The 19,184-nt window shown below is 41.5% G+C and overlaps 1 protein-coding gene across 3 annotated transcripts in view; it reads left to right on the top strand.

Annotated features, from left to right (window-relative positions):
- Positions 1-3,850: 3,850 nt before the first annotated feature.
- lrp4 (low density lipoprotein receptor-related protein 4) overlaps positions 3,851-19,184 on the top strand; it is a 122,549-nt gene continuing 107,215 nt past the window's right edge. For all 3 annotated transcript variants that reach the window (XM_014340032.2, XM_005942158.2, XM_042228524.1), the window contains exon 1: positions 3,851-4,222. In XM_014340032.2, the coding sequence (XP_014195518.1) occupies positions 4,162-4,222 (61 nt within the window). In that variant the 5' untranslated portion in view covers positions 3,851-4,161. The remainder of the gene's footprint in view (positions 4,223-19,184) is intronic.

Raw genomic sequence — 19,184 nt, forward strand, 5'->3', positions numbered from 1 at the left:
TAGCAAAAGTCCGCAGTGATCTGAAAATGATGTGCCGGGAGTTGTGCCGTTCTCGGCTGCATCAGTAACCCTCGAGTTCCCGGCTAGCTATCGAGCTGGTGGGTAGCAGACGTCTCTGAAAACGTCGAAGCACTTTTGCAAATATGCGATATCTTGATAAACCGAGCAGGTTGATTCTGTTCATCTGGACGTAGCGTTTTAAACGCTATGTCCAGATGAACAGAATCAACTTTTGGACACTTAACTGGATGATTGAGTATGCATTGAGACAACTGTGTTCATAGTTTTTTGGGGGACTGAAAATCTAGGCTTAGCTGGACAAGTGAAACTACAACTTCTGTCAGTGAAAAGAAGTTTAACTACACAATTAATCAATGAGATGTCTTAATCTAACACAACAGTTCACTTTTTCTACATGATAAAGAAATTATTCTTCTTTATCAGTGGGAAAAGATGGAAAAATGTGAAAACACAGTTAAAAGTCTAGAATATATCTCCTTCACAGGCCATATGAGGTCATAGGAATAATATACCTACTTTGCTAATAATTGCTACACTCCAAAAATGAGCTCTGTTTCCTATGAGCTCTGTTTCGAGTTATTATGCTGTATATTAACTTACACGTGAGAGAGAAGGGAAGATGGGTAAGAAATGAATCGAATACGTCTCAGAGAAGACTTATTATAAGCTAGTGGCAAAAAAAGAAGGTTGTGTCTTTGATACACACACACACACATTCACATACACACATGCAAATAACACACAGTTTTAAATATGTACAAGACAAACTTAGAGCACCTGCCTGATTTTCTGTCTGCGGTGGCCTCGTCCTCTCCCAGCACGCTTCTTTATTTATCAGCGGAAGCTAAAGTGATTAACCCACAGCTGTTCTCCCTGCATCACACATACACATACATACAGACACACACAGACTCACACTGTCACTCCATATGTTGCACAGGCCAAAAGGTGTCAGATACCAGTGGCATCCTAGAATGGGTCAGAGAATATAAAAGTCAGAGGAAAGCTGGTGTGACATTTTGACACTTTAAATGATGAGGTTCTCTGGGAAGATAGTAAGAGCAGTGCTTGCAAGACCATACAAAGTCGTTCCCAGTGTGTGCGTTTGTGAGACAAGTCTGAGACCTGAACGAAATCCCTTGCTGCTGTGGAGACAGCCTCCCGGCCCACTGCGGACGCATTAATCACAGGTTATAATTAAATGTCTCCATCTCTTCACACAGAGACAGGATGGGAAGTGAAAGAGGGCCAGAGCTGCTATCAGGCTCACGCTCCAGCCAGGCCAGCCACCCAGAGTTCACCACACCCAGGTCTTGATCCCCCTCTGTCATCACAGTTGGTGGTAGATATTGCACAGAGGGGAAATATTTTCAAGCCATAACTCTGGGCTCTGCTAGACTGCTGCAATATGAATATGGCCTAGCATCACTTTTATTAATCTCAGGTGTTTGCAGTTTCAGAAACTGTTTTCTGTAATGTCTGTGGTCCTTGAATGATATACATTGAGCTCCAGTATGTGATCAGTGCTCTTTTGCTGTCTTTTGACAAGATTATTCAAAAGCTACACAGTTGAATGTCATGTAACTTAGTGATGGACAAGCACAGGGAGAACCCACACACTTTTTGTGTAAATCTCCATTACTTTCTTTAAAAGTGCTAAATAGGGAATTGGCCTTGGCAGAGGATACACCTTTTGCATCCAGCTACATCTAAGGATCGTTTGTTAATAGCTTGAGTGGCAGCACCACCCTTCATCTCAAAGTCTTTCCAACATTTCTGAAGGAAGTAGTTTCCTTAAAGGTTATATAATGTGCCACTGTGCTACACTGTAGTATTTGTGCCTCTTGTATATTTATACTCTTACAGAGTCTTATACACACAAATATAATCTCAAGATATAGATCTGTTATCTACAAAAGCAATAAATGAGTGAACTGTTCAGTGGCTTAATGTTTTTTTCTCTCTTAAGACAGCCTAAGTCATTTGTCCAAAGCATTGTTCATTAAAATGCTCTGCATCGAATCAAGAATAAGTGACATTGCAGAGCACTTTTATTGGGATGAAATGTAATACTCTGATGGATACGCCGCAAGAGAGTGGAGAGGATGCGTGTGCTGAATGATGATGTCCTGTTTAGGAAGGCGGGAGCTCACATCCCAACTAAAGCTGCCTCATAATTAGAAAGTGGAGTCTAAAGCCTTGCTTCCAGTCAAAGAGACTGTGGACATGTGAGTGTGCTGGGCAGTATGTTTAAAATTTGATCTTCATATTGTAAATATGCAGTCACACTCTTATAATAAATTCCAACAAAATTCTGAGTATCACAACTCACTGCAGCTAACAAGTACCCAGTGGTTACAGTCATACTGCAAACCTTGCTTTTTTCATGAGTGTTTTTTAGAGGCTTACTGTAAGCTTTTCATAACTTTTCACTGACGCTAAAGCCACGTTCTGCACTGACTCTCTGCACTCTGAGCATCTTCTGTAGAGCTATTTGTCCTTCTTTTCTGCCGCCGTTGGCACCAGCTCTCTGCAGTGCAGAAACATAATGAATGTCAGGCTGAAGCAAAATAAAAATAAAAAAAATACACAAAGTTTACAATTAGCCTTGATTTTCAACCACCGCAAATGTAATTTGTATTCAATTTGGGACCCTTTAACAAGGGTGTGATTGGGATATTTACGAAACAGGGATTTTTTTCTTCTCTTTTTATACATTTCTAACAAAATAGAAGAAAATAGAAGAGAATCGCTGCAGAGGGAGGGAAGCTGGTTTTCTTCTACCATCAGCCTTTTTATGAATTTTACATATAAATAAATATTTCCAAAATATGTCACATGTTTCAGATTACAAGCTCATCTGAATGTAATTCAGTGCATGTGCAATTGCTACAATATACTATCTAGTTTTGCAGTCTGAGGTAAAATCGCTTTATTTTGTTTAAAAACTTCTCTATGCTTGGTGGAATCTCTTTCATGTTACCACAGGGTTGTGCAATGTGTGTCTCCTAATGAGTTTTGTGACCTTTTTTTTGGACAGAACTGCATGGTATCAATTTGTGGTGTAACTATGTCATCCCCACTGGAACGTTTTGTAAGCTAATTCAGGGGAAAGAAATAATGCTTCCACAGCGACCTTATTTTGGAATTAATTACCTTTTAATATAGCCATTACTTCCCTCCGGCAACTTTTGCAAATCTGTGGTAGGCCTACTGAATAATGACTGTGTAATGACCTCATCTCATGGTCATTACACCACACTGTAAAAACCACTGCTCTGTCATTTGCCTCCAATGACTGAAGTGACAACAGGGAAGCCCCCCCACCCCGTGCTGCAACCAAATGTCTAAAGAAAAAAGAGAGAAAAAAGGAAAGCAAAGTAAGAATGAGGAAACCTAAAGAGAAAAAAGCTGTTGACTCATTGCCCCAAATGCAGGTTGTTGTTCTTTCTTTCTTTCTTTCTTTCTTTCTTTCTTTCTTTCTTTCTTTCTTTCTTTCTTTCTTTCGCCTCTGTGGACCACCAGCCTTTTAAAAAGACGCAACTTTACAATGTGACACAGAGAGCAGAGATTTTTCTTTTTTTTTGGTCGATTCGATTTCTTTCGGGATAGGGGAACAGAAAGCGGTATGAAGAAAAATAACACTTAGAAAAGAAAGAACTTGAGGGAGACTATTGCTTTATTCTGTCATAAAACTTATTATACGATAATAATAAATCATTTTCAGCAAATTACCTTTACTTTAATTTAGCGGAACCGAATCATACATACGGAGCACCCCCTTAAACCTTCTCATGGTACAGTCCACAGCTCCTTTTCGTGTCCACAGAGTCGGGAACCACAGCACAACATGTTGGAGACCGTAGCCGAGCCGTTCAGCTCAGAGTTAACTTTTTTAATCCCGGTTTTGTCGCGTTATCGCACACAAGAGGAGGAGGCGGAGGAGGTCGCCGAGAGAAAGGGGGATAAAAAGCCAGTCATGCTATGAGGTTAGGGTGAAAGCCGGAGCGTCTTCTTGTAAAAGAAGCCCGTTGATATTTAATTGTGCACAGGAGAAGAAGAAGAGGAGAAGAAGAAGAGGAGGAGGAGGGAAGAAGGGGAAGGGAAGCCCAGAGAAGCGAGAAAAAAGCGGGGTCCACGATGCAGCTGGCCGCGGTGCTGTGGGGCGCCCTCCTAACTTTGCTTCTCAGCCGGAGTCCAGGTAAGAAAATGCACGGACAACAACGGCGCGAACCGGGCTTGGATCTGCATGTCAGTGGGTCCGAGCAAGAGGTGGACGGAGGGTTGTTTTTTTTGCACCACTGTTATTTGGCACTAGAATTTAGTTTTAGGTTGTTTTTTTCTGCTTCTCATAAGCGCATTCAAACTACAGCCAAGTTTCCCTGTAACAGAGAAGGGGCCATGTAGGTGGTTAAAACAGTGGAAAATGTGCTCGAGTGTGTTTTCATTGTTTTCTTAAAGTCTTGTTTGACAAACATACCTGTGTAGCTCACAGATCTGTAGCAGCAGTCCTTTGGATGGTAATACCTAAAACTTGTGAAAATGTGTATATATATTCATTTTTTAGCACTCATTTCGTTTTGTATATGTGAAGCTTATTATTTTTATTACTTATTTTAGTTTCTTTATTTTTGTTTATCTTCACGTACCCTGTTTATTTTGTGCGCGTGTGTTAAATGTTGGCGTGCCGCTTTGATTTAGGCTTAAATGGGGTTTCATCAGTCTTATTTATTTATTTACTGTTTGGTGTTTTATGGAGGTTGAGGACATGGGCTGGTACAGTACGCGGTGGGTGAATGGTGGGGATGTTCTGTCAGATCTAACACATTTCTTGGCTGATGTTGGAATAAGCAACCAGATGTTGTTGCTTTTCTAATCTGTCTGTTGTCTTGGATACCTAGAAGCTGAAAGTTGGTCATGTAACTCATGAAAGGGTTTTTATTTTTAAGAGAATATTTGCTTTTTGGCTGGCATATAAGCTGATGCACAGTGGCTTTAAAAAAATCTCCTTTTATTTTGTGCAAATATCCATTTGAGTAATTGCCACGTGACCTTCATGCTCTTATTTGTCTGATAACTTCTGAGAAAGAAGCAAATTTGGATCACACTCCTCTGCGCCCTGATTGCAGGTGAACCATGCTGTTTATATATGATATTTTAGATCCTGTCACACCCCCACTGACACACCATAACCAGCAGTATTTGCTATATTTCCACTACTCTCTTTCTATGTTTCTCTAACACCTTGTATTTACAACATGTTAGAACAGCCGCTGGAATGCAAGGACCCAGCAGAGGCAATGTCTGAACAGACACGTGCACAAGCACACACTGAGCTTAGTGTCATACACACATGGGTGTTGCACACTCTGACATGCTGTGTAAAGATTTACCTGACAGGAATAGCGAAAATGACATCTGTAATTGGCTGGTCGGACATCAAATGGAGGTTGGTGTAATTGTAACAAGTTCTAAATGTCACCAGAAGACTGTATCTAAAATGTCAACCTGATAAGAGTCAATATCCAATTGAAAACAAAAGTCACCCTGGATGACATCCTATATATAGCGGGTCCTTTCATCCTTCCAGATATGGTTATCAATGCCCCCACCCTCCTTGCACCTCCCCACTTTATCAGGGGCGGAGGCCTGTGCTCCTTTGATTATAGTCTTGTTCTGTCATAAAGCAATTAAGCCTGCCGGGCCTGTATCATGTCTTAAACATTTCATTGTGCACTGGGTATGAATGGAAGCTGCTGCTGTTGGCATTTTCCATTGTGGCGAGTAGCAAACACCACAGCTCCAGTGCTTTGTAATTCTTCTGCTTGATAGTGGTTTTGCATTCCAGTCTTTAATTGAAGATCCTTAAATCTGAGCACTTTCCTTTTGGGAATCCCAAAAATTTAGTATTTATTTCCTCTCTGGTTTATTTTTTTCATTTTTTTTGTCAGTGTGGAAAAGGCTCTGAAATAGCTTTCAAACTGTAATTTGACTCGGACAGCTAAGACTTGCACTTAATGAATGATTATTTTAAGACTAGTGGCTCTTTGAGGGCAGGATCTCATACCACAGCCATCCAGTGGTTGGGGAAACTCCAGGATGAATGAAAGCCTGACATCGATAAATGCATCTTTATATGGGGACAGTAAATTCAATTCCAGTGGGTCTAAACCATGAAATGTTCATCATCTTGGCCATAAATATTGTCCAAGTGATGCACCAGTCTATCATCGACATATGAGTTTCTCCCTTTTGACTGTTGTATTTTAAGATATACATTATGGGTTCATGTGGAGATGAATAAAATGGGAAAGGCTATAATTTCTACGCTGTGTACAGTAAATGACATTATGAAGGCCAGCTGCTGGTCCCATTTGACAGAAGATGCCCCAGGGCTATAATTTATCAAACTGAGAGTGTGGGTGTGTGGGTAACTGAGTCTCAACGTGTTTGAGGTCAAGATGCCTTCTCAGCTAAGTCTAGTGGCTTCGCAGTAATAGGCTGTGTTGGACTAATGGTCTGCTGGAGAGAGTGTTACACTCTTTAATTATGTGCTCTGGGACAGTAACCCCCCACACCCCCTCACAAACTCCCACGATCTCCACTGTGCTCTGTCCATTTACTGATCAACTATCAATCAGACTTGCAGTTTGAGTCAGAGGCTGTGGTGTCTTTCCACTGAAGATCGCCAAACATTCGATCACTGTTGTGTGGGCAATAAAGCCTCATTAAAATGTAAAATCCATGACCCTTTGGGAATGGGATGAAATGCTCTTCTTACACGATGATCCGTACACTGCAGAAGTGAACAGGACTAAAGTGAGACGGTGCTTCTGTATGAATCTGACAGCTGGGCAGCCATCCAAGAAAAAACCTCCTTCCTTGAGTGTTTTTTTTTTTTGTCTTATTTGCTGCAGCAGCCAAACAAAGAGGATAAAAAAGAAAGGCAACGATGACAGTAAAATACGAGAAAAAGATTTGGTCTGAAAAATTTGATTCCCCTCCCCCTTTTCAAGTCATAAAAATGTACTTTGCAATATCCAGTTAGTCAGGGATTCGTACTGTTCTTTATTCGTGTTTCATCAAATAGCAGATGATTTTGGCACAGATTTTTGAAGTAGGTAGAAGTTTAGAGAAGAAAGTCAAACAATCCTAAGACCAGTGGATGGTGGCAGTTGGAGGAACAGCGGCCCGAAAGGGGAGGTGGGGAGTTTGGCCCCATGCTTGCTTTCGTCTGCCAGCCTCTGTGCCCTTCCCTGCCACCTGTATTGCCTTATCAGATTGATTAGTCCCTTGACATTGCCGCTCCTCATCCTGGACCAACAAACACACACACATATTTAAATGCAGTCTCCTTTTCACACAACCTGCAGGCATGGATTTGCAGCAAAAAATTTATGGCTTTGTCTTGCAAAATGCCTCCAACACCACATTTGATTAAATGTCCTCAGAGTAATTGTGTTGGTATTAATGGTGTTGCAACGTTGATATTTCCAAATAACTCAGCCTAGAGACAGATTGATGGCGTGCCATAAGTTGTTTTTGGTACAGATTCCGCTCTGTAGACGACTTTTCTCTGACGGGGAATGGTTGATGTGGAGGATGTGGCCGTGGTTTGGGTCAGTAAATTCGACTGCTTTGTCTTTAGTCTTGGCAAGGTTTGATTGTTTTGGCAGAAGCTTTTTGGGGGGCTTTGGGGGAATTGAGAGTTTCATTAATGGATGCGAGACTAGAGCTGCTGTGTTAGATGAGTGCATATGATTTTTGTGGCCTAAATGAGTGTGTTTGTGTGTGCCCTCCTCTGGTCTAGCTCATTAGGTTGGTGTAGGCCAGCCTTTTGCTTTCACCAGGGGAAGGTAAAGTGGGCCACCTGATACCCCCACTGTGCTTTGTCTGTCGGTGCTGAGGGGATGGAATTGCGGGGATGGAATTGCACCTCCAAGGTAGCAGTGGAGGTAACCTGTGATTACTTGATTCCCAGCCCCCCTTCCAACATTCTCGAAAGGATAAATGTCAGACTTCTAACCCCTCTCCTTTTTCTCCTCGTGTCCCTCTGCTTTCCTATAAATCACCGGCTTCTCTCCCTGCAAGACCTGACTCCATTCAGAGAGACCCCTGAGGGTGGCTTTCGTCTTCAGGGCCGTTTCAGATTTCAGAACATGATGCTACTGCCTCTGGGCCCATTTCACTTATGCTCAGCGCACTAATATTCAGTGTTACACATGTCAGGTCTTACAGCACAAAAGCAAGGAAACAAACAAAGTCAACTGCTGGCAGCACTCTGGAGATTGGTTCCCAGTCTAACAGCAGAAATGATCCACTGGTGGAACTCTGTGCCAAAGTTGTGACTTGTTCTGCTTTTGCTGCAAAAGATCTGTGTGTCTTTGTTTGTGATATTTGTAATGACATTTAGTGGAATTTAAAGTGCAGACTTTGATCTGTCAAAATACATTTTAAGATCTGTCCAGGTTGGACAGATCTTAAAATGTATTTTATTAGCATTTCATTTGTATCCATGGTGTAATGGTTAACATGTATGCTTAACATGCAAAAGATCCCCAGTTCATCATTGGGAGGAGACACAAATCCCTGGAAGGACTGCATCAGGAAGAGCAACTGATATAAAAAGCTGTGTCAGATCAAAATATTCAGCTCCATCCACTGTAGCAAATATGAGATCAGCAGAATTAGGGTTTCTGTGATTTGCATTACATTTCATATAGTTGATTGTCAGCCCTGCGACAGACTGGCACCTGTCCAGGTTGTACCACGCCTCTTGCCCTATGGAATAGGTGTCAATCCTGAACTGGATAAATGGATGGATGGATGATTGACAGCTGTGGGTTGTGCTTCACCCAGTGATTTTAAAGCAGAAAACTCCTTGAATGTTGGTTTGTTGGTTTTCAGTTTTGACATTCAGGCGTTGTCAAAGCCAAGTGAATTTCACCAGTTTTGCTATGGAATTAGAATTTTTAACATGTTTTGTTAGCTGTGATTCCACGAGTCTTGAAACACAATGGCTAACCCACTGAGTTTTTTGTTTGTTTGTTTGTTTGTTTGTTTGTTTTCTGGTGCTAGGGAACTCTCAGTATAGTTAGTAGATATCTGAGGCACGATTTTCATGTCCTTTCCATTTGAAATGGAAAGATTTCCATTCACTAGCTTATGTTACCCAGCACATTTAGGCAAATATCAGCCCTCCTTTGCTCTCCACCTTCTGTCTGCATCCATGTAACCAAAGCTTGCTCAAACATGATGGCCAGTAGCACTTGGACTACCATTGAAGTATAAATGGAAACCATAAAGGTTTTAGTACCAAAAGTCTTGCCTCTATCTACATATTAATGTTAGCTATGTGTTTGTATAGATTAGCGTTTCACTAAATCAACCATAATACACATTTTCTTTTTTCTGCTTTTCATAAATGAGAATGCATAGCTTTCTGACTGATAAGGTAACACATATGTGAACAGATCAGGCTTACTGTCTGTCCAACAGTCAAGCACATCGCAATCTGTGCTTGACTATTGAATCCTTGGACCCCAAAACCAAACCCCAAGTTACTCATTTGAGAAATTGGTCATCCATGTGATATAATCGATACATTGACAGCAAAAAAGTTTTAATACAAATGTTAGTTTCATGTTTAAGTGCTAGGAACAAAAAAAGTTCCCATCATTGTTTCACAGTGATTCTTTGAATCTGAAAGTAGTGCAAAACTCGTAGCATCTGCTGTCTTTTATAATTCTTCTGGCATAAAATTCATGCCCTGTCACCACACAGGTCTGAAAATGAAAAAATACATTTTTTAGGCCATGTAGTATGAATCTGAGTTCCTTGGGGGTTGCAGATTATTGGGGACTGTAATAAACTCTACTTCTCTGTCTCAGCGGGGGTCTGCTGTAGAGGACAGAAAGATAAGCAGGGCTGGAGACTCACTGTCTGAGCACAACCAGGGGAGGGGGGCAGGGACACAAAGACATTCTGAAGGTCACTCACACGTTCGGATCCATAGTAACTTAATTCTCCATCCTTTCTTACTGTGACATAGGGAAATTTCTACAGGGACATTAATGACATTCTGTCAAATTTGGTGGAAGACATTAGTGTGAAATGATTGTGGCATCAATGGATTGTTGTCATGAAAGGCCTCTTGCCATCCCTAAATCTGGTTTTAGCCACGAATTTGAAATAAGCCACTCATTCTTATGCATTATCTGGGTAACCGAGACATCATGGGACACTCTTTCCAGACAAAAAGAGGACGTTTGTCTGTGGCCAGTGTCTGCATGGTTTCAGTCTTTAGCGGGGGCACGAAGGGAAATTTGTGCAGGCGTATACTCACCGTGTCTAATGGGTTAACTGCAGAGTGCAGGGCCCACACAAACATATGGTTTTGAAATGACTTTTGGCTTTTGGGTTGAGAAACGTCTGACAAAGTTTTGAGGACTGGACAATGTCTTTGTTGTCTTGTGTGTGTGTGTGTGTGTGTGTGTGTGTGTGTTTTTTTTTAAAGATTTACTAAGAATGTACTGTACCTTTTTGCAGTTTCCGTATGATACAGAGCTGCTGATGCCAAGTAAAGATCTGATGATCGATCAATGAGCTGCATTCCACTTTCAGGGAAATGTGTAAGGCAGCGTTGCTTTCCTAACAGATAAATAGACCCACAAATGTATTAGTGCAATAATAACTGTCAACGGGACTGAAGCTAATAATAATAAGAGGTCAACACAGCAGGCTGCCCTGCATATTTTGATGTGGCCGATTTTATGTTGGATGCATTTCTTGATGCAACCCCCAAGGGACGTTGTTTCTGGTCTAGAATGGGGATTTAGGTGGTTTATTACTCATTGCTATAGGACATCTTTTACTTAAAAAAATACATCAGTGAACCACACTGGGGGACATGTTCAGTCAATACTCAGTATGCAGCCACTGTAGTTTATCTTGACTCAATTTCACATACATCGTTATCAATAAATACTATAGTATAGCACTGAATGGATCTGGCCTGGAATATGGTCTCCAACAGGAGCTCAGTGTTTCTCTGTTTGATTAATGTTTGCCAACACTATAGAAGAACCACTTTGTCTTTGTCCTCCTCTCACCATTTAGACAGTAGACAGAAAGCAGACTGGGTGAGAGTTGAAGATATAAATAACTATAAACAGTGAAAGACATGCTTCTTTATTAACTGAATATGACCTCATTCACTACGCTGAGGTCATGGACTAAGTTTGTTTGTGTGTGTGCACGTGCACATGTTTTGTTCTAGACTGCTTGGCAGCTCACAAACAGCCCGGCATCAATGCGGTTTATGGATTGAGAGAGATTTTTCTCTTAATTGATGTCAAAGCCGTGACTCTGGTTTTTGTTGTACTCCACAAGATTCATCTTCAGCCCACCAAGTTTGTTTGAACACACACCCCCTTAGCTTCCTTTCCATTCGTCTTTGTCATGTCTTCTCCCCTTTTGCAGAGAAGATCTGGATTTGAACATCTCTCTTTGTGCACAGACTCCAAAATACCTTTTTTCTTCTACTAGAATTTACTTTTAAATGGCTACTACAGCATATCAAGTAACTGTCCTTTTTTAATCCGTAAACTGAAAATTACTGAGGACAGTGTACTGTAAAATTTCCATTGTGCTTTTCTGTTAATACCTATCATATTTTGGACTATTTTATGCTTTGGGTAAGCTGTAAACCTGGTTTGTATTAGACTCTAAAAAGATAGCGTTTTGGCTGAAAAAGCAGCTCAGAGCGTCTTTTGATGTTTTTCAGATCATATCTTCTGTTCCTCTTCTGCTGAGCACCTTATACTCTGAGATTACTCAGTCACCCTTCCTGTTTGCCAGTGGGGGTCCTGCAGATGGGAGACAGCAGCTGTCTCTTAGATTACCTCTAAAAAGGTGCTTTAATGAAGGCTCTTCACCTCACTCAACATGCCTGCATGCACAAATGACCTGTTCAGACATTGCTTTTAGGAACACACACACTCGCAGCTTCCATCTCTAGCTTTAGATAAGATTAGGGTTAGATATGAGTTTACTTAGACCCCACGCACATTCAGTCAATTCTTTAAACATTAAGTCCTATGTTTAAAGCACACGAAAAAAATAAATGACAACAAAAGGCAAATTAAATAAAAGTCACCCAAATTCACTCTATAATTACTTTACAACCATAAGAATAAAGTGAGCTCTATTGATTAGGGATACATGGGAGAGTTTTGAAAGTGAACGCCTTTCCTGTTCTTGTCACCAGGCCAAAAATGGATTTAAAAGACTTCCTGCAAAGATGTACCTGTGGGTGACTCCTTGGTAGTCTTAATTTTGTCACTAGCACAATCCTTGTTACCTCTGTCCTTTGTTTTTACATTTTACCATAACTGAGCAACTGTTATTAATGGCTTATGACTGTAATTACGCTCAGCCATGCCCAGCAGTTTAACCCAAATCAACCAGGAGCAGGCATATGCTGTACCACCTATGGAATTAAATCTACGCACACACATTCCCTATCATATCTTAGTGAGGACATCTCATTGACTTAAATATGTTTTCCCTAGATGCTTACTCTAACCTTAACCCTAAGCGTCAAAAATGAATGCCTAATCTAACCCTCAGCCTAAACCTAACCATAACCTAACTGTAACACAAAAACCACATTTTGGTTTGAAACCTACATTAAAGGTCTGGAGTTTTCCATAGTTGTTCATGGAAACTGTAAATGTGGGGTCTTGTTTTTTTCTATCAGTGATAGCAGTGTGGATGTAATTGAAGGAGGCTATTAACAGGGTAGAAGACCTATCAGAAAGAGAGCAGAGGCTTTAGGAATGCCCATATCAACTATTTTTTTAAATCCTCAAAACAAAGAATGGATTTGAGAGCAAAGCAACACCAACAAGCCTCAAAGGAAATGGCAGGCTACTAAATTGGATGATTGCAGAGTGATCTTTGTGGACTTGGCAAGATGCTGTAAAAAGGAATCCTTTAGAACATCTAGTGAGGTCAAGAACTGTCGAGGAAGTAGACATTTCATTGTTGGAGTCTGCACTCAACGCATGCCTTTTGAGAGTGTAAATACAGAGGGTCTACACCAAGATGCAAACCAGGAATAAACAGCAAAAAACATCTAAAAATGCCTGCATTGTTCTGGAAGAAAATTCTTTAGACAGATGAATGCAAGGTTGACTGAAAGAAAGGGGGGAAGAAAAGAGTGTGGAGTAGAAAAGCAAAGCGTACAGTATCATCTGTCAAACATGGCAGAGTCAGTGTTATGGTATGGACATGTAGAGCTCCCAGTGGACCTAGGTCTGTTACGTTTATTGCTGATGGTACTTCTGATAGAAGCAGGAGAGTGAACTCTGAGGTTTCTGGAGTGATGGTATTTCACTGTGCAGACATAATTAAATGGTGCAAAGCTGACGGGGCTGTCCCCCATTGTATACATGAATAATAACCAAAAACATAATGCAAAAGAACCCCAATACCTCCTCAAGATAAAGAAATGTAACATTTTTAAATGTCTGAATCAGTCAGCTCAACAGATCCTGTTTTACATTCACTAAAGATAAAACTAAAAGTTTCAGATAGTTTGGAGGTTTTAAAATCATCAAAAAAATTGTATAGTTATGTCAGTTTGTTACTTTTGAGCCACTTAATCTAAATGTTTAAGGAACTATTTTTAGTAAACCCTTTGAATTAAAGCAAAAAGTTTTGTCAAATCACGATTGCTGTATTTTTCATTAATTTGCTGATGTACATAAGAACAATTGTATAAGATGTGTGACTGTGCAAACACTGTCTGTCTGTAATAGCTCAGGTATATAGTCACTCCACTTTTACTTCTCCCACAGCAATTATCTCCATGTACACACAGACACACACTCACAGAGAGAAGCTTCCTTGGGGCTCATATGATCTCAGAGTGCTTTTGCCCTTCTAGAGTGACATCTCACACTTTTGTCCCATCGATACTGACGCACAGTGATGTCACCCAAAAGTGCGAGAGCTGAAATCTAATTCTAGACACACACATGCACACACACACAAACACACATAACCTGCAAGAGAGTGGTTGCTTTGCCGCTGTGATGAAGGTGAAGCTCGGTATGGGTTCAGGGCAAAAGTGTTTCTCCCTCATTTCCCACCATTGCTATATGTCTTTGCGCTTGTTCTTCACATCCTATCCAATGCTCTTTGTTCTTCGCTATTTTCTGTCAGTGGACCCCTACCCTGCAGGCACCAACTCAGCTAAGCTTGTGATGAGGGAAATGGAGGAGGTAGCTGTGGAGGTGGTAAGGGTCTTTATTAAACAAACAGTGAAGGGCTGTGGAGGCTCCATTGAAACCTGGAGCCGGAATGGGGACGCGACTGAAAGAGCAGCACTTCCTAATGAACTCGAGTGGCCCATAGAAGCAACGGCCTTTTCACAGAAGCCAAGAAGGACAAAGTGTCAAAACAAGCCCGGCCCCTTTTCGTTCAGAGGGGCTACACGCCGCCTTTTGACTCTGTGGAGTGTGGGCATCTGAAGCGGAGGCCATGAGGAGAAAGGAGGAGGAGGCAGAATGTACTTGTTAAAACAATGGGCCCTTAAATCAAGCACCTCTCCTTGCCTCTCTTCTTTTCCTCAGCTCCCCTTCTAATATCGCCTCAGCTTCCAATTAGACCTGCTCTTGCACAAGCAATTGAAAGCCCCCATATATCGCAGGGGCCTCAGAGGAGAGGCTTTGCATCTCTGTAGCAGTGTTGCCTCTATGAAAAGTCTTAGTATTCAGAGGAGAGCTCTGTTTGGGCTCCTCAAAGCACTCAATCTGCCACTAGGGACTTGTGTACCATCATGTCCTCTCCGTTCACCGCCTCTACTTTGCTGTCTTCCTTCTTTTCTGTACCTCTCCACCCCCTCTATTCCTCTTCTCTTCCTCTTCTTTCCACTCTCAGCCAAAACTCTTTTCTTCTTCTTGTGACCCCTCCATTCCTCCTCCATGCTTGGCTGCTTGCGGGGCTGGGACGGGAGCCGCGCACTGCCGGGCCCCGAGTTGTTTAGCCATGGATGAAAAGCGGAGACAAATATGTCTGTGGTTCAAAGTCCATCCCGGCAATTACAGTGACTGATTAAAGAGTTGGCCTACACACAGGCAGCTATGTATAATACTACAACTCCCACTCTGTTTCATAACAGCGCCATCAGAATAGAGCTGAGCTTAGCAGGGCCTGATAACGGGCCTTGTTTACCGTGCACTGATTGAGAGTCAGTGCCATAAAAGTCTGCTATTGTTTTATGGACAGAGTTTATAATAAGTAGCAGACAGTGTTGTATTCATGTTTATTACATTTACAGACTGGTAAAAAATAAACAGGGCTAAAGGACTGTTGAGGCAACGGTGGCTTAACCGTTGCTGAAGCAAACAGTCAAATCACAGCTCAAATGTAAACTCATGCCTGCTCTTTGTGGAAACTGTGAGACATTCGTTGGAATTATATGTGGCACTTGCTATGCTTAAAGTAGCAATACATTATTCAGTAGCAGAGTAATCCTCATTTGACCCACTGTCTGTCGGTAGGCATGCATGATTGTGTTTGCTACACAAAGTGTCAGATGAACATGTTTCTTCTCTCGCCAAACACTGAAAGCTTTCTCACAAATAAAGGCTGTCTGTCTCGGTGTTGTCTGCTTGCAAGGTTGCACTTGGATTTCTGATTTAACTTGCACCTCCCTGTCTTAATCACATGCATTGAATGTCTCGAATGAAGCAGTGTGATTACAACAGGGGTCAACAAGAGCTAAAGGAATGTTTGAAAAGTCAAGTCTGTCAAGGCTTTTGAAGCTCAGATCTCTTTATCGAAGTGATATGATACTGATGTATTAAAGTGATTTGGCTCATACTTGTTGGGAAGGTTGAATTTCATGTGAATGTCTATCTTGGAGTTCTGGCTTTTTATTTTTATATGTCTTGACTATAATGTTGCTTTCAAAACGAAGGAAAATGTACAGAGATTTTTGTGTCGGCTGCCAAACAGTATTGTACTGATGGGCCACATTATTGGAAAATCCTGGAAAAAAAAAATCATAAGTAAACAATGGAGTTTTGAAAAACAGAGAATTGCAAATCTTTTTGGTGCCTTGTACTTTTAAATGTATTTTGAAAAGTTCAATAGATGGATCACAGCCCATATATTTTGTCATTTAAAAAAAAAAGAAAAGGCATAGACATACAGGAAGAATAAAAGAGAGCTGAGAGCTACGGTAGCACTCCCAGGGGCCAAAGTTATCCTTTAGGCCATGAGCCAAAATTAATGGAAGAGTATAACAAGAAAAGCAACAACAACAAAACTCCCATCCAGAACCAGGGGAGCCATCTGCCTGAATGGTAGTGAACTGAAGCGGGCCATAACAATATTCTGCTGAGAGTCGACACTAATTGGGTCAGCATGATTTTCCACTTTTGTTGCTAGGTGGTTGATCTATGGGGTTTCTATTCTGAGAATCGCCTACTAAAGTTATTGCGTTGGCCATCAAGAGACAAATCAGTCTATGTTGGGCAAAGTCCATCGTCTCACATTGTCCTCATTTTAACTTAGCTCACATTTATTTTAGAGATCTTGTTCCATATCAGTCGTGGCCCAAAAGGGTTCTCTAAAAGACTTGCTTGACTTTGTCTTTCGTAATTTTTGTGTATATATGGCCTTCAACCCGGGAGGCCTTGGGCTTGTGTGCCTGTGTTCTTTCGACAGAAATGGCAATGACGCTACAAGCCCATATGGGCATAATTGTTGTTTTATATGAGAACTAAGGATTTGATTGCTGGTCCAACTTGATTGTTGCTGGTAACAGTGATGGGTTATGTGGTTTTCTTAAAGCCAATCCTTATAGTATATCTGCATTCAAGACAGTGGTTTTTTCATGCCATTTCCTGCATGGACAAAGGAAGACATGAGTATCGCTTTGGTGCCAGATTACTAGAGTGTCCATTGTTACTAAGCTATGAAGTCATTGGGAATAGAGCAGATACAATTTTGGGGTCCACATCACAGACTGTTGGTAAAATATGTAGTCATTGTGGCAGCCCTGATTGTTCTGGCCTCCATGTTTTGAAGGCTCGATATTAGTATTTGACTGCCACTATTTTGCTCATTTGGAGCCAGAAGTGACCACATATGGACTAGGAGGTGGAGAGCTAAGTTGCAGTAGCTTCAATTAAGCATAAAGCATAGCCAGGACTGGACTCAGTCCTATTGAATGGAGCAGCATGCAAGACTGTTTTAAGACGATGGTTAGTGTCCAGAGTTGCACATTGATTTTTCAGTCTTTATCCAACTTTGTTAGTCGGATGGCTTCAATCTCACCAAGAGGCACAACTGTTACCATACAGACCACACTGAAATGAATTGCTCACTCATCAAATTTCATTTCAAAGGTTGATTTTTTGTTGGATTTTGTCGAGTTTGTTGTGCATGCAATATTAAGGTATTTAAATACTGGTTATACATATGACCCAGATCAGCTAAAAGCACACGCTATACACACATGTCCATGCCTTGCTATTAATCTCATCTCTCTTACCTGCTTCTATACTACAATTGGTAGCAAGACTGGAATTGTAGCCCGGGGTCTTTAGCCTTCAACCTAAGGACTGTATACAGTGGCTTGTGGAACTTAAATTTCCTGCAGAGTGTGTTCACTTGATATAAACAGCATTTGGAGAAAACTTCTAAAGAGCTCCTGACAATATCAGTCAGCGGCCCTTGTGACTGCGTGTCCTCCCGCTGACGACTTTAGATGCTCGACTGATTGCTGTAACCTTGGAAGCTAAACGAAGACAAAAGCACGTTTTAGAGCGGTGTTTAAAAAAACACACTTGCTTCTGAAAATGCTCATATAATAGGGTTGCTGTTTGGTCCTTTTTCAGTTAGAGCAGTGGAAAAGGCTCAAGGCTTTTTACTCTTTGCAGTACTCATAATAACTTTTCATTAACTTTACGCTCAGCTTTAGGTGCATGGGTGGACTCTGAGATGAGCTTAATCCTGTAGCAGGGAGAGAAAGGTCACGACATGTGGCATTAGGAAATCAGAGGTGTCTCCTTCCTGTACATTTGCATTCATTCATAGCAAATCCTCGACAGGTGCTGCATCTCAAATGTGAGTCTCTCTCATGCCGCTTGCATTTGCCTCTGTTGTGTTCGTTTTTATGTTATGGGTGTGTGCGTGTATGTGAGACAGGTGCCAGGGTGCAGTCTTATTGCCCAGCAGTTGCGGGAATAAAAAGGTTCAGCTGGTGCCTGGTGATCGTCGTCCAGCCCTTAGATATGTGTCTCTGGCAGAGTGCCACAAAAACATACTCACACCAGCTAGGAACCACTCAACTCAGCCTGTTGATTGTAATAAATGCGCATATGTACCCCCAACATCTCCCCCCCTGTTGTTTGCCTTCGTCTCTGGTGCCACAGCTGAAGCTGGCACCCCTCATACGGCCGTTCCCCTCGGGCGTTAAGGTGGATACTGTCATCAAGCTGAGTGGTGCCAGTTCCTTTTATAATTGGATTTAGTGTTGGCTCTCTTCTGCCACCTCAGCCGGATAGAATTGATTTATGAGTGAGGCCTGCGAGTTTGTATGTGACGGAGCCATACAAGCAGTCTACTGCTCTGACGGCTTTGTTCTCTGCTAGCTTCCCCTCTGACACCAAGCTGTGTGGCGCTGTGACTTCTACTAATTTAGATTAGCAAATGTGATATAATTTTATTACTCACTCTTATCTGATAAGCTGATTAGAAGTCAGTTTTAGTTGTTCTGCTGGCCCTGTTTTTTCAAACTAGCCAAGGAGCAGATGTTTAGATTTTGGGATGAGACTGTTTTTATTTTATTTTTTGAAACAAATGAATCAGAATGTCAAATCCAATTTCAAACCTATTCGAGATTTTCTTTTTAACCACATTTAAAATGAACTAGCTATTGGAATGAAACCCTTGTGACCATTTCGGTGTCTACTTGAAGGCTTGATGCTACACAGTCTCTCAAATGCCACTTGCATACTGCTTGCACTACCCACTCGGGCTCAGGTGTAGGGTGTCAGCACCCTGCCTCCTCCTCTTCCTGCCTCGGGGATTTTGGGTGAAGGCTATTCTTGACGGAGGAGTGTGCTTGATCATTTCGCCCCCCC

Source organism: Haplochromis burtoni, unplaced genomic scaffold (assembly GCF_018398535.1).
Source record: "Haplochromis burtoni strain Fernald_Lab_line unplaced genomic scaffold, NCSU_Asbu1 Contig_329, whole genome shotgun sequence".
NCBI lineage: Eukaryota > Metazoa > Chordata > Actinopteri > Cichliformes > Cichlidae > Haplochromis > Haplochromis burtoni.